The following is a 15,278-nucleotide window of genomic DNA, read 5'->3' as shown; positions in this document are numbered from 1 at the left end:
CCTGTTGCTGTCAAATAAATAAATAAAAATTTAAAATTAAAAAAAAAAAGATGTTCAATGCAGCAAGCAGGGAGCAAAGAACACAGCTATCAGAGACCAGGCACAGGGCAGGGGACTTACTGAAACCATGAATAAGATCCTAGGGTCCTGATCACTGATTTTCAGTGTGATGCTGGATGACTTCACTGCTCTGAGCTATCATTCCCATCTCTTTAAAACAGGGTTGAGGGGGCTAGAGAGATGGCTTAGCAGTTATGGTGCTTGCTGGCAAAGCCCAAAGATCTAGGTCTGATTCCCCATTCCCCAGGATCCACGTAAGCCAAATGCACAAGGTGGCACATGCATCTGGAGTTTGTTTGCAGTGGCTGGAAGCCCTGGGTTTGCCCATTCTCTCTCCCTCTCAGTCAATCAAATAAATATTTAAAAATATAAAACAGGCAGGGCGTGGTGGCACACGCCTTTAATCCCAGCACTCGGGAGGCAGAGGTAGATGGATCACCATGAAGAAATAAATAAAATAAAACAGGGTTGAGGGCTGGGGAGAATTATCAGCAGTTAAAGGCACTTGCTTGCAAAGCCTGCTAGCCCAGGTTCGATTCCCCAGGACCCACATAAAGCCAGAGGCACAATGTGACACGTATATTTGCAGTTCATTTGTGGAAGCAACAGGTCCTGGTGGGCCCAGGCTCCTCCTTCTCTTTCATGCAAATAAATTAATTAAATTAAAAAATAAAACAGGGAGCTGGGCATGGTGGCGCACGCCTTTAAGCCCAGCACTCAGGAGGCAGAGGTAGGAGGATCGCCGTGAGTTTGAGGCCACCCTGAGACTACATAGTGCATTCCAGGTCAGCCTGGGCTAGACAAAGGACTCAGGTCCGATTCTTCAGGATCCATGTAAGCCAAATGCATAAGATAGCACCTGCATCTGGAGTTTGTTTGCTAAGCAGCTGAAGGCCCTGGCACTTCCATATTCTCTCTCTCTCCCTCTCTCTCTCTGCCGCTTTCGCTTTCAAATAAGTAAATAATAAAACATATTTAAAATAAAATAAAACAGCCGCTGTAGAGATGGCTTAGTGATTAAGGCATTTGCCTGCAAAATCAAAGAACTCAAGTTCAATTCCTCAGTACCCAGGTAAAGCCAGATGCACAAGGTAGTGCATAAGTCTGGACTTTGTTTGCATTGGCTAGAGGCCCTGGTGTGCCCATTTTCTCTCTCATAAATAAATAAATAAAATTTTTTGTTTGTTTTTTGGTTTTTCGAGGTAGGCTCTCTGGTCCAGGCTGACCTGGAATTCACTATGTGGTCTCAGGATGGCCTTGAACTCACAGTGATCCTCCTACGTCTGCCTCATGAGTGCTGGGATTAAAGATGTGCACCACCACACCCAGCTAAATAAATTAATGTGTTTTTTGGGGGGGTTTGGTTTTTTGAGGTAGTGTCTTGCTCTAGCCCAGGCTGACCTGGAATTCACACTGTAGTCTCAGGGTAGCCTCAAACTCATGGCGATCCTCCTACCTCTGCCTCCCGAGTGCTGGGATTAAAGGTGTGCGCCACCATGCCCAGCAATAAATTAAATTTTAAAAAGTTAAAAAATAAAATAAAACAGGGTTGATGGGGGGGTGTGGCTCAGTGGTAGAGCATTGGCTTATCGTGTGCAAGGCTCTGGTTTTACTCCCAGTGATACAAAACAAAGATTATAATTGGTTGATAAATTCTACTCAACCAATCAGTGTGGATGAAGCAAAACTGTGAGAATGAAGGGGAGCAGTTGTGGTGACAACCCCAACTTGGGCTTGGGCTCTCTCTCTCCCCTGTCTCCCTCCTTGCAAATAAATCAATTTATTTGAGAGAGAGAGAGAGAGAGAATGGGCACACCAGGGCCTCTAGCCACTGCAAACCAACTCCAGGCAAATGCTGGGTTACATGGGTCGAACTGGGGTCCTTAGGATTCACAGGCAAATCCCTTAGCCACTAAGCCATTTCCCCAACCCTAAAATATTTTTTTTTTAAAGTGAGCTCCTAGCCAGGTGTGGTGGCACACGCCTTTAATCCCAGCACTTGCGAGGCAAAGATAGGAGGATCGCCATGAGTTCAAGGCCACCCTGAGAGAACTGAATGAATTCCAGGCCAGCCTGGGCTATGGTGAGACCCTACCTCGACAAAACAAAAGTGAGCTCCTGTCATTTCAAAGTGGGAGACTGAAGGTGGGGGTACCATGGATTGGAGAGGAGAACTAAGGTCATGGATGGAAGCTGGGGCTAATCAAATAAAGAACCTGGAGATGAGGTCTAAGTGGTGGCTGGAGGTAGGTAGAAAGCATTGGGATAGAGAGAGGGTTAGGTCCAGGATGACGGATGGGGAGAGGCGTAAAGATGGAAGCCAGTCCTGGTGGTACAGATATGCCATCCCAGGTATTGGGAGGCTAAGGCAGGAAGATGCCAAGTTCAAGGTCAGCCTGGGCTACAGGGTGGATTTAGTTTAGAGATCCTGTCTCCAAATGAAAACTAAAAGGAGAGCTGGTAGCGTGGCTCAAAGGTAGAGCACTTGTCCAGGATCCACAGTGAGGGGCTGGGGGCGTGGCTCAGAGGTAGAGCACTTGTCTAGGATCCACAGTGAGGGGCTGGGGGCATGGCTCAGAGGTAGAGCACTTGTCTAGAGTCCACAGTGAGGGGCTGGGGTCATGGCTCAGAGGTAGAGCACTTGTCTAGGATCCACAGTGAGGGGTGGGGGCGTGGCTCAGAGGTAGAGCACTTGTCTAGGATCCACAGTGAGGGGCTGGGGGCGTGGCTCAGAGATAGAGCACTTGTCTAGAGTCCACAGTGAGGGGCTGGGGTCATGGCTCAGGGGTAGAGCACTTGTCTAGAACCCACAGTGAGGGGCTGGGGGCGTGGCTCAGAGGTAGAGCACTTGTCTAGGATCCACAGTGAGGGGCTGGGGTCATGGCTCAGAGGTAGAGCACTTGTCTAGGATCCACAGTGAGGGGTGGGGGCGTGGCTCAGAGGTAGAGCACGTCTAGGATCCACAGTGAGGGGTGGGGGCGTGCCTCAGAGGTAGAGCACTTGTCTAGGATCCACAGTGAGGGGCTGGGGCGTGGCTCAGGGGTACGTGCTTGCCTAGCTAGGTCCTAGAGTCAATTAAGAAAGGGATGAAGCTGGAGGTGAGGGTGTGGTTGGGGTGGGGACCATGCTGCTGATTGGCAATAGAGAAGGGGTGGTTTGGAGAGGGAGCTGGATTTGGGGCTGTAGAGAAAATGGGAGTTGGACCAGGGCAATGGTTAAGGTTAGCTAAGGGATGGAATCAAGCATGTGGGAAGGAAGGGTTCCATTGGGATGGGGTGAAGGTGGAGGTGAGCATGGAGAGAAGAGGTGAGGATGGGAGGTGGGAGGAACTTGTGGAATGAGGAGGAGGGGTTAGCAATGACCGTGGGGTCTGGCAGTGAGGCTGGATGGGAGGAAGCCATCCTGAGCTGACACCCGTGGTTGGGAGCCCCCGGGGGCGGAGTCCGGGGGTGGTGTCCGGGGGTGGGGCCCGACGCTCACCTTCGGGGTCCAGCAGACGTGCCAGCCCCAGGTGTTGTTCGGCTGTGCGGAAGGCTCTCTGTAGGTTGTAGTTGGCGTTGGACTTGGTGAGCTTGCTGAAGTCCACGAGATCGGGCCTGTGCGGGGGCACAGAGCGGGCAGGCAGCAGAGAAGCTCCCGGGCCAGTGGGCAAGCAGGCATAAAAGCGGGTGGGGGGCGGGCAGGCAGAGGGGCACAACTTGGCTGAGTTAGCCAAGGGGACATGGGTGTACTGCCAGGCTGGGCAATATTGATTGCTTGGGGCACATGTGGTGAGGGCACATGTATGTGTGATACACACATGTCTTATGAACATGTGTGTTTGTCACTGGGCATGGGTAAGCCAGGGAAGGCATGTGGGTGGCTCAGTCCATATGTTCTTGGAAGATATGAGCCCACAGGGCACCTTCCTGTGTAAACCTGTGAGACCATCTGACAATATGAGTCTGTGCAGCTTGTGTGTGTGTGTGTCACATGAGAGCATGTGTACATGGGATGCACACGTGTCTACTTGGGTATGTTTACATATTATTACCTGGTGGTCAGGGACCATGTGTACATGGTACACATACGTTACTCTATGATATTCCTATGATATTCATATATGGCATTAGTGGTTAGAAATGTGAGTGGTTACCAGGTGTGGTGGCGCACACCTTTCACCCCAGCATTGGGAGGCAGAGGTAGGAGGATTGCCGAGGGTTTGAGGCCACCCTGAGACTACAGAGTGAGTTCCAGGTCAGCCTGGGCTAGTGAGACCCTACCTTGAAAAACAAACAAACAAAAAAAGAAAGAAATCTGTGTGGTTAAAGGGGAGGCCCCTGAAACAAAAACAAAACAAAACAAAAATAACAGGCTGGGTGTGGTAGCACACACCTTTAACCCCAGCATTCAATAGGCACTGGTAGGAGGATCACCATGAGTTCGAGGCCACCCTGAGAGTACATAGTGAATTCCAGGTCAGCCTGGGCTAGAGTGAGGCCCTCCCTTGAAAGAAACAAAACAAAACAAAACAAAAGTGAGGCCTCTGGTCTAGGCCCAGCTCAGTCACATGCTCGCCCTGTTACTCGGGGTGCACACCCCATTTCCCTCTGCCTTGACTTTTCTCACTTGTGAACTAGCAATAATAATAGCAGATGCCTGGCCGGGTCACTGGATATGCAATGACTTATGGAAAGCAACAGGACAATGTGTGGTATACAGTAAATATGTGGTGAATGTCACCTGTTGTTAGACTGACTCCAGTCACCAGTTTTGAGTTACAGTGTGAGGTGAGGCTGTCTGGGCCTCCACATGTATATATATGTATATATACATGCGTGTGTGAATGACTGTGGGAGAGACTCGGCTTATAAGTGAACAACATGCATGCACCCGGAGAAAAGTGGTAGCTGGCTTTGGCTAAACTTAAACAAGTGCCTTTTAGCCTCTGAGCCTCGGTTTCCCCAATCTGTCATGTGGAAAATAATGATAGGGGTGTAATTTTTCTTATTTTATTTTTTAAAATATTTCATTTATCTTTATTTTATTTTATTTTATTTTATTTTTGAGGATCTCACTCTAGCTCAGGCTGACCTGGAATTCACTATGTAGTCTTAGGGTGACCTAGAACTCACAGTGATCCTCCTACCTCTGCCTCCTGAGTGCTGGGATTAAAGGCACATGCCACCACGCCCGGCCTTATTTATTTATCTATTTATTTACTTATTTATTTAAGAAAGAGAGAAAAAGCTAGAAAGAGAGGAAGAGGTAGATAGAGAGAAAGAGAACATGGGCATGCTAGGGCCTCTAGCCATTGCAAACAAACTCCAGACACATGTGCCCCCTTGTGCATTTGTTTTGCATGGGTCCTAGGAAATCAAACCAGGGTCCTTAGACTTCAAAGACAAATGCCTTAACTGCTAAGCCATTTCCCCAGCCCTGGGTTTTCTTTGTGTGTGTGTGTGTGTGGCTTTTTTTTTTTTAAGGTATGGTCTCATTCTAGCCCAGGCTGACCTGAAATTCACTATGTAGTCTCAGGGTGGCCTCAAACTCACAGCTATTGTCCTACCTCTGCCTCCCAAATTCTGGGATTAAAAGCAGGCACCACCACGCCTGGCTGGGTGTAGTATTTCTGAATGACCTCAGCATGTTCGCACCAGGCCCTGAAGTATGAATACACAGAAGCATGCAGGAGGGATGGCTTAGTGGTTAAGGCATTTGTCTGCAAAGCCAAAGGACCCAGGTTCAATTCCCCAGGACCCACGTAAGCCAGATGCACAAGGTGGGGCACACATCTGGAGTTTGTTTGCAATGGCTGGAGGTCCTGGCATGCCCATTCTCTCTCTCTCTCTAAATGAATGAATAAATAAATAAAAATTTTAAAAATTAAAAAGGCTAGAAGTCTGTGGGCTCCTTGAGGAAGACAGTGTGTTCATGTCATAGTGGACAGTCTAAGGAGGGGTGAAGTGAGCACCCCACCCTGGATGTGTATGTGTGGGTAACTGAATGTGTGGGCACACATCTGTGCTAGGACACATGTGTCTGTGTTTGCACAGGATATGTGCCCTGGACAGGAGTCTGTGTGTGTGTGTGTGTACCTCCAAGGAAGTATGAAGAGCAGGCGTGTGAAGAGAGATCATATGCATGAAGCCGTGACAGAATGAATGTGTGTCATACATGTGATGTGTGTGTGTGCAAATGAATAGCTGCTCAGGGACATGGGGAAGGTCTCAGGGCCAGACCAGCTGTTACCTGTGCCGGTGAATGAGGGCGTTGAAGGCCAGGCCGTCCCGCCAGCTGGTGGTGAAATTCTGGATGTTCACCTCGGGGTAACTGGGGGGGGGGGCGGTTTAAGAGGGAACAGAGGGACAGAGTTGGAAAGAGTCCAAAGGCGCTGAACGTGGTGGCGCACGCCTTTAATCCCAGCACTCGGGAGGCAGAGGTAGGAGGATCGCCAAGAGTTCAAGGCCACCCTGAGACTACATAGTGAATTCCAGGTCAGCCTGAGCTAGAGTGAGACCCTACCTAAGAAAACCAAAAAAAAAAAAAAAAAAAAGACAGAGATGAGAGAGGAAAAAGTAGAGAAGGAGACAGAGAGAGAAAGGACGGGAGTTAGAGGCAGAACAGAGAGAAAAAAGGCGAGGGGAAGACCCAGGGCATGGGTGAGAGATAAAAGGGAAAGCACGGAGTCAAAAAGACAGACACACGGAGAAACAGATGGTATCACAAGACAGAGGCAGCCCCAGGACAGGACCCACCGAGCCCACCTCCCTCCCATCTGCCCTTTCCCTTCCCCCCAGCCCAGCTCTCCACGGGGGCTGGAGTCACGCGCCATGCCCGCCCCACAAGGCAGAGAGCCAGAGAATCAAGGGGCTATGCCCACGGGCGCGTGCACCTGTCCCACCATCTCCGCCACGCGGCAGGTGCCCAGGTCCTGAAGGGCCTGATCATAAAGGTGAGGTCATGGGCTGGTGGGGGGGGGGAAGGGGGGGAGGGGGAGACACACAAGTGCCTGTGAAATCTTTTAAACATCAGGCTGGGGGGGAGGGGTGAGAAGACAGAGAGGGACCAGGGCCCGCTAGGGCAGCCACCTCTTTCTTTCTTTCTATGATTTTTAAAACTTTGTTTATATTAATTTATTTTGGTTTTTCAAGGTCAAGTCTCACTCTAGCTCAGGCTGACCTGGAATTTACTATATAGTCTCAGGGTGGCCTCGAACTCATGGCGATCCTCCTACCTCTGTCTCCTGAGTGCTGGGATTAAACCGGCGGAGAAACAGAGAGAGAGAGAGAGAGAGAGAGAATGGGCACACCAGGGCCTCAGGCCACTGCAAACGAACTCCAGACGTGTGCACCCCCCTGTGCATCTGGCTTACGTGGGTCCTGGGGAATCGAAGCAAGGTTCTTTGGCTTTGCAGGCAAACGCCTTAACCACTAAGCCATCTCTCCAGCCCCAGCCACCGCTTTCAACACGGCTCTCCTGCAGGCGGTATGACGGGCCAGCCAGTCTCATGCTGGCAACAAGCTCTGTACCAATCCGGCCCCTCCACACTGGTCTGGAAGGAGTCTACAAGTTCTGCACTTTAACTTGCCTTTCCAGGTTAGAAAAATGTTCTCAAAGTCAGCATACTGGATGTATTTCATTGACCAGTTTGTTAGCTTGAGAGACAAATTCTGACACAGGTCATTGGCTCCTCTTTAAGCTCTTGCCCAGGAAGGAACCCCAACGGTGAGGGGGCCCACCTGCCTCTGAGGGGGGGATGCTCACCCAGCTGTCTTCATCTGGCACCATAGCAGCAGAGCGTCCTTGGCTGAGCGCGTCTCTCTGTTGTCCTCTGTCTCGATCTTGATGACTTGAATCTGTAATGATACAGACATGGAGCTGGAGGGATGGCTCAGCGGTTAAGGCGCTTGCCTTCAAAGCCAAAGGAGCCGGGTTTGATTCCCCAGGACCCACATAAGCCAGATGCACAAGGAGATGCATGTGTCTGGAGTTCACTTGCAATGGCTGGAGGCCATGGCATGCCCATTCTCCACACACACACACACACAAACACACACACACATTCCAACCTCTTTCTCTTTCTCATTTTTTTTTTTAACATGGCTACTAGGACCTGCAGACCTCAGCCAGTTACCAGGGAAGATGACAGGAAGCAGAAGGGAAGGGGCCAGGGGTTCAGGACAGCAGGGACAATTCTGGAGTGGGCTGGAACATCTGTACTGGCTGGTCGGTGGGAGGAGGGGCCAATGGTTAGTGCAGTGCAGGTCTCGATTTCCAGAGAAGCTCCCCAGTACTTGTGTGGGTGACTTCCTTGATTGGAGCCACTCTCCTCTCTTTATATTTTATTTATTTGAGACAGAGAGAGAGAGAGAGAGAGAGAGAGAGAGAGAGGGAGAGAGGGAGAGAGAATGGGTGCACCAGGGCCTCCAGCCATTGCAAACGAACTCCAGACGCATGCGCCACCTTGTGCATCTGGCTGATGTGGGTCCTGGGGGGTTGAACCTGGGTCCTTTGGCTTTGTAGGCAAGCGCCTTAGCCGCTGAGCCATCTCTCCAGCCCCTGCTCTCCTGTCTTGACTCAGCCACTGTGATGGCTTCTCCTGCTCCCATGCCACATCCTTCTTCACACACAGCACAGAGAGGGACCCTGGGATACAAAAATCACTTGTATGCTCCTCCCTGCATACCCTTTCCTCCTCCTATTCCTCCTCTCCTCTCCTCTTCTCCACCTAGTCTTTCCCTTCTCCCTTCTCCTCTTCTTGTTTTCCTCTTTTCTTCCTTCTCCTCTCCTCATGCTCCTTCTTTCTTCCTCTTCTTCCCCTTTCCCTCTTCCTCTCTCACCCTCCTCTCCTTCTCCCTCTCTCTCTCTATTCCCCCCACACCCAGAGAATGAAGATCCTTCCAAGAAGGTCTTGGCAACCGAGCAGTCCAGCCAGTAGCCATGATCCTCAAGTCTGTGGTCTCATTTCCCCATTCAACACTGATCACATGCAGACTTCTCTCCATCCCCAGCCCGTTCCCAGAATTCCATTCCCGGGATCCAGCGGCCTTCCAGATGCCCCTCCGTGGTCTAGACCTTTGACAGCTGTAATGCCCTAACGCCCTCAGTATCTTTCCCCAGACCTGCTCTTCTTCCCCAGCCCTGTCTCGAAGCAGCCCCACTACCCCCATTCCCTGGGCTAGGGCTCTGCATCTTTTCCTCAGCAACTCTCTCCTCCGTCCTCCGCTTCTTCTGTGGCCTGTGCACACCACCTCCTGAGGGTCTTCCCTCTTCTATGCTGATCGCGATCCAGTCTCCTCCCGTACTCTCCTCACCACCTCTGGTTCTCAACCCTGAGGATGAAGCCCAGAGCCTGTGTAGGCTGAGTGCTCTACCGCTGAGCTACATGCTCAGTCATCCTCGCATTTTTGCAGTGCTGGGGACTGAACCCAGGGCCTGTACTTGCTAGGCAAGCACTCTAATCACTGAGATGTACAGGGGGAACCACAGGGACCCAGCTTCAATTCCCCAGGACCCACGTAAGCCAGATGCACAAGGTATGACATGAGTCTGGAGTTCATTTGCAGCAGCTGAATGCCCTGGCATGCCCATTCTTTCTCTCTCTCCTTCTCTCTCAATAAATAAATAAATAAATAAAATATTTATATATTAGGCAGGCATGGTGGTGCACATCTTTAATCTCAGCACTCAGGAGGCAGAGGTAGGAGGATCGCCATAAATTCAAGGCCACCCTGAGAATGCATATTGAATTCCAGGTCAGCCTGGGCTAGAGTGAGACTCTACCTCAAAAAAAATCAAAATAAATAAATAAGGCCGGGCGTGATGGCACACGCTATTTTTTTTTTAAATTTATTTGAGAGCGACAGACACAGAGAGAAAGACAGATAGAGGGAGAGAGAAAGAATGGGCGCGCCAGGGCTTCCAGCCTCTGCAAACGAACTCCAGACGCGTGCGCCCCCTTGTGCATCTGGCTAACGTGGGACCTGGGGAACCGAGCCTCGAACCGGGGTCCTTAGGCTTCACAGGCAAGCGCTTAACCGCTAAGCCATCTCTCCAGCCCTGGCACACGCTATTAATCCTAGCACTTGGAGGCAGAGGTAGGAGGATCACCGAGGGTTCGAGGCCACCCTGAGAATACATAGTTAATTCCAGGTCAGCCTGAGCTAGAATGAGAGCCTACCTCAAAAAGTAAGTAAGCAAATAAATAAATAATCACAGCAATGAGGTGATGACAATTATTTTCATCCCCCCACCCCCAGCTGGGACAGATTTCCTAGAACATATTAGAAATCTTTCTGGAAGGACTGGGTGAAGGGGTGTGGTTGCCTTGCAAAAGCCTTGTTTTGGGAGGGGAACTGGGTAAGGGGTCACTGAGGGTCACCTGGAAGCGCAGGATGATGGTCCAGACCAGCCCCAGGGTCAGCCGGTGGTTCCCGTCCACGATGTCATGCGAGCCCACGTTTTCCAGGTGCACACGCTGCTCCTTCAGGAACTGCAGCGCCTTGTCCACATTCTCCAGCGAGTGGATCCGCATGCGGCCTCGCGTGGGCCTCGGCTAGGGCAGCGGTGGGCGCTGGGTTATGCTGGACTTTGACCGAGAGCCGGGAGCCCCAGCTCCGCCTCCCTGCAGCCACATCCCCACGCTCTAAGGCCAGGCCACGCCTCTCCATTCATTCCAAGACCCGGGGCCCAGTTCATTTTAAAGTCCATGCTTAAGAGCTGGAGAGATGGCTTAGCAGTTAAGGAACTTGCCTGTGAAGACTAAGGACCTAGGTTTGATTCTCCAGGACCCACGTATTCTCAGGACCCACGTAAGCCAGATGCACAGGGTGGCGCATGCATCTGGAGTTTGTTTGTGGTGGCTGGAAGCTCTGGTGTGCCCATACTCACTCTCCCTCTCTTAAATTAATAAAATGAAATAAAAACAAAGTCCATGCTTAAGCCTGAGGCAGTATATGTGGCTGAATCCAGAGGATTGCTCAGTGAAACCATGTCTCATTCCTATTGTTTCCAGGAGGGTAAAATAAAAAGAATAGAAGTCCATAGCCTTCCCTTAGTGACTTACTTATTAAAGTTCCTGACCTTGAGGTTTAGTGGTTAAGGTATTTGCCTACAAAGATTCCCCAGGACCCATGTAAGCCAGATGCACAAAGGTGGCACATGCGTCTGGAGGCCATTTGCAGTTGCTAGCAGCCCTGGCATGCCCATTCTCTCTCTCTCCTGACCCTGGAACCTCTAGGCATGCTCCGCCTCCAATCTGGTCGCCACACCCCTCAACATGAAGCCCCTCCCCTTCTGCTGGGTTGGGCAATATTTGCCACTAACTCCACTCTTTCCTCCTTTCTTTTTTTTTTTTTGGTTTGGTTTTTAATATTTCATTATTTATTTATTTAACAGAGAGAAAGAGGGAGGGAGAGAGAGAGAATGGGTGCACCAGGACCTCCAGCCACTGCAAACAAACTCCAGATGCATGTGCCACCTTTTGCATCTGGCTAATGAGGGTCCTTTGGCTTTTCAGGCAAATGCCTTAACCACTAAGCCATCCCTCCAGCCTTTTGTTTTGTTTTGTTTTGTTTTGTTGTTTGTTTTTCAAGGTAAGGTTTCACTCCAGCTCAGGCTGACTTGGAATTCATTATGTAGTCTCAGGGTGGCCTCGATCTCATGGTGATCCTCCTACCTCTGCCTGGGATTAAAGGTGTGCGCCAGCATGCCCAGATTTTCCCCCCTTTCTTGGGAACTCAATTCCTTCCACTGGCCTCTGTGCCTACATAGTCTCTCTCATGACGCCTTAGCTTTGGGCTCCTGTCTCCAGTGACCACACAGCATTCCACTGTTTAAGATAACATGTGGTCCCCATCTGAGCCCAGAAACACAACCTCAACCCAAGCAAGAGGACCCCCAACATTACCATCCGAGTTCCCAGGGCCATGTGACCTGCCGGTGCATGCACCCAGCTGAGAAGCCTGCACCGCCCATCTGCTGACACCTTGCTTTCCAGCTCTGCTTGACAGTCATTACTACCTCAACACCTGGCGGTCCCTCCTCAGCTCCTCCTCCCTGGAGCCCTGGGGTCTGAGGCTGGGGTTGAGTCCCCAGCACCAAACCACGGCTTCTGGGCTCAACAGAATGCTGCGGAGTTCCAAACCTTGTCATCCCTCAGATGCCATAGTCCCTCTTACTCACCGGATCCTTCTAGACTCCTCTACCCACCCATCCCTTAGCCAGGGGTCTACTTTAGAACCCAGCCCTTCCAATGATGCCTGACCCCCCCCCCAGGGCCTCCCTCTTCCCCCAGCCCTCCAGGGCCCCTCACCAGCTGCTCCCCAGACAGTACTTCCAGAAGACGCGTGAGGACAAAGCCATCCCGGAGGTCGGCGTAGAGGTCGGCGATGTGGCAGCCCACCCGGGCCAGGTGTGAGTTCATCCACTTGGTGAAGGTTTTCTTCTGCACGGCCTCCCGTTCATCTGCAGTAAGAGAGGGTCTGAGCCAGGCCCACCCAGGAGCCTCTGGTTCCCTCCCATGCTCCCTTCAGCCTTCTTCCACCCAGCCAAACCTTCTGTAGGCCCACCAGCCACCTCCTCCTACCTGAGTGGCTTTTGTTTGTTTGTTTTTGTTTGTTTGTTTGTTTTTCCAGGTAGGGTCTCTATCCAGCACAGGTTGACCTGAAATTCACTATATAGTCTCAGGCTGGCCTTGAACTCACAGAGATCTTCCTGTTTCCGCCTCCTGAGTGCTAGGATTAAAGGCATGCACCATCATGCCTGGCAGAAGATACTTTTTAAGAAAGATTGGAGTGGGGTTTCAGAGATGGCCCAGCAGTTTAAGGTGCTTGTTTGCAAAGTCAGCTAGTCCAAGTTTGATTCTCCAGGACCCACATAAATCCAGGTGCACAAAGTGGCACATGCATCTGGAGTCCATTTACAGTGCCTGCGAAACCTAAGGACCCATGTTAAACTCTTTACATCCCACATAAGCCAGACACACAAAGGTGAGGCAAGTGCAAGGTCGCACATGCCCACTAGGTGGCGCAAGCATCTGGAGTTTTCAGTGGCTGAGGCCCTGGTGCGGCCATTCTCTCTCTTTCCCTCTCTCCCCCTCTTCCACTCTCTCCCTCCCTCTCTTCCTCTTTCTCTCGGTCCTTCTCTCTCTCAAATAAAATGAAAAGTAGAAGAGAAGCTAGCTGGAAAGAAGGGGTTCATTAGAGAGTGGGTTGGGAGGGGAAGCAAAGGAAAGAGGGGAATGTGATCAGGGTGCACTGGGTATATGTGCAGAGGTTGTCAACAGTTTTGTTTTTTTTTTTTTAATTATTTATTTATTTATTTGAGAGCGACAGGCACAGAGAGAAAGACAGATAGAGGAAGAGAGAGAATGGGCGCGCCAGGGCTTCCAGCCTCTGCAAACGAACTCCAGACACATGCGCCCCCTTGTGCATCTGGCTAACGTGGGACCTGGGGAACCGAGCCTCGAACCGGGGTCCTTAGGCTGCACAGGCAAGCGCTTAACCGCTAAGCCGTCTCTCCAGCCCAACAGTTTGTTTTTTAGAAGAAAGAAAACAACGCTGGGCATGACCACGCAAGCCACCCCAGCGCTGAGCACTGCTCAGGCTCTCTGCTCAGTCAAAGGGGAATATGGGGAGGTTGGGTGCAGTGAGATAAGGGGTATCCGAGCCGGGCATGGTGGCGCCCATCTTTAACCCCAGCACTTGGGAGGCAGAGGTAGGAGGATCACTGTGAGTTCGAGGCCTCCCTGAGACTACATAGTGAATTCCAGGTCGGCCTGAGCTACAGCAAAACCCTACCTCAAAAAAAAAACAAAAAGAGGGCTGGAGAGATGGCTTAGCGGTTAAGCGCTTGCCTGTGAAGCCTAAGGATCCCAGTTTGAGGCTCGATTCCCCAGGACCCATGTTAGCCAGATGCACAAGGGGGCGCACGCGTCTGGAGTTCGTTTGCAGAGGCTGAAAGCCCTGGTGCGCCCATTCTCTCTCTCTCTCTATCTGCCTCTTTCTCTCTGTCTGTCTGTCACTCTCAAATAAATAAATAAATAAATAAAAAGAAAAGAAAAGAAAAGGAGTCTGAGGCCTGCTCAGGTATGAGCGCACAGGGAGCACACATGTGCACATACATACGCACACACACCACCTCCAACAGCAACTCAGTGGAAACTACAGAGACGGGTTGGGGATTCAACTCAGAGGTGGAACACTTGCCTAGCAGAGACCTCAGCACCACCAGAAAAAATAAATAAACAAATAAACCATACAGGGCTGGAGAGATGGATCAGCGGTGAAAGCACTTGCCTGAAAAGCCTAAGGACCTGTGTTGGATTCCCCAGGACCCACGTTAGCCAGATGCACAGGGTGGTGCATGTGTCTGGAGTTCATTGGCAGTGGCTGGAGGCCCTGGTGCTCCCATTCTCTCTCTCTACCTCCACCTCTCTCTCTGTCTCTCAAATAAATAAATAAATAGAAAAAAATTAAAAATACAATGGCAGGGCTGAAAAAATGGCTTAGCAGTTAAGGTGTTTGCCTGTGAAGCCAAAGGACCCTGGTTCGATTCCCTAGGACCCATGTAAAGCAGATGTTCAAGGGACACAGGCATCTGGAATGCATTTGCAAGGGCTAGAGACCCTGGCATGCCCATTCATTCTCTTTCTCTCTCTCTCTCTCTCTGCTTGAAAATAAGTAAATAAGGCTGGAGAGATGGCTTAGCAGTTAAGGCACTCATCTGCAAAGCTTAAGGACACAGGTTCAATTCCCCAGGACCCACGTAAGTCAGATGCATAAGGTGGCCCATGCATCTGGAGTTCATTCACAGTGGCTATCTGTCTATCTGCCTCTTTCACTTTTAAATAAATAAAATATTTTTTAAAAGAAAATAAATACATAAATGAAAATTTTAAAATATTTTTAAAAATGCAATGGCAACTGACATTGCGGGAGATGAATGGTGTAGACTGTGTACTCTATGAACACAGGAATGTTTTGGCCACTTCTGCATTTCATCAATATTGTCCAGCACATTAGTCACTACACATTTTCTGCCTTTCAGGGAGGGCTGTGGGGAAAGGGCACCTTTAGTTCCCTCCCTTCCTCCTTCTCTCTGTCTCTGTCTCTCACAATTTTTTTTTTATTATTATTTATTTATTTGAGAGCGACAGACAGACAGAGAGAAAGACAGATAGAGGGGGAGAGAGAGAATGGGCGCGCCAGGGCTTACAGCCTCTGCAAACGAACTCC

The 15,278-nt window shown here is 50.5% G+C and overlaps 1 protein-coding gene across 1 annotated transcript in view; it reads right to left on the bottom strand.

Moving 5' to 3' along the window:
* Sptbn4 (spectrin beta, non-erythrocytic 4) overlaps positions 1-15,278 on the bottom strand; it is a 105,194-nt gene that overhangs the window by 71,300 nt on the left and 18,616 nt on the right. Inside the window, exons 3-7 of the mRNA XM_045134055.1 lie at positions 12,356-12,507; positions 10,424-10,597; positions 7,807-7,898; positions 6,292-6,372; positions 3,541-3,656 (exon numbers count right to left, since the gene is read on the bottom strand). Coding sequence (XP_044989990.1) covers positions 3,541-3,656; positions 6,292-6,372; positions 7,807-7,898; positions 10,424-10,597; positions 12,356-12,507 — 615 coding nt within the window. The remainder of the gene's footprint in view (positions 1-3,540; positions 3,657-6,291; positions 6,373-7,806; positions 7,899-10,423; positions 10,598-12,355; positions 12,508-15,278) is intronic.

Source organism: Jaculus jaculus, chromosome 14 (assembly GCF_020740685.1).
Source record: "Jaculus jaculus isolate mJacJac1 chromosome 14, mJacJac1.mat.Y.cur, whole genome shotgun sequence".
Classification (NCBI taxonomy): Eukaryota; Metazoa; Chordata; class Mammalia; order Rodentia; family Dipodidae; genus Jaculus; species Jaculus jaculus.
The sequence above is the reverse complement of the archived record's forward strand: the minus strand, read 5'-3'. Positions and strand labels throughout refer to the sequence as shown.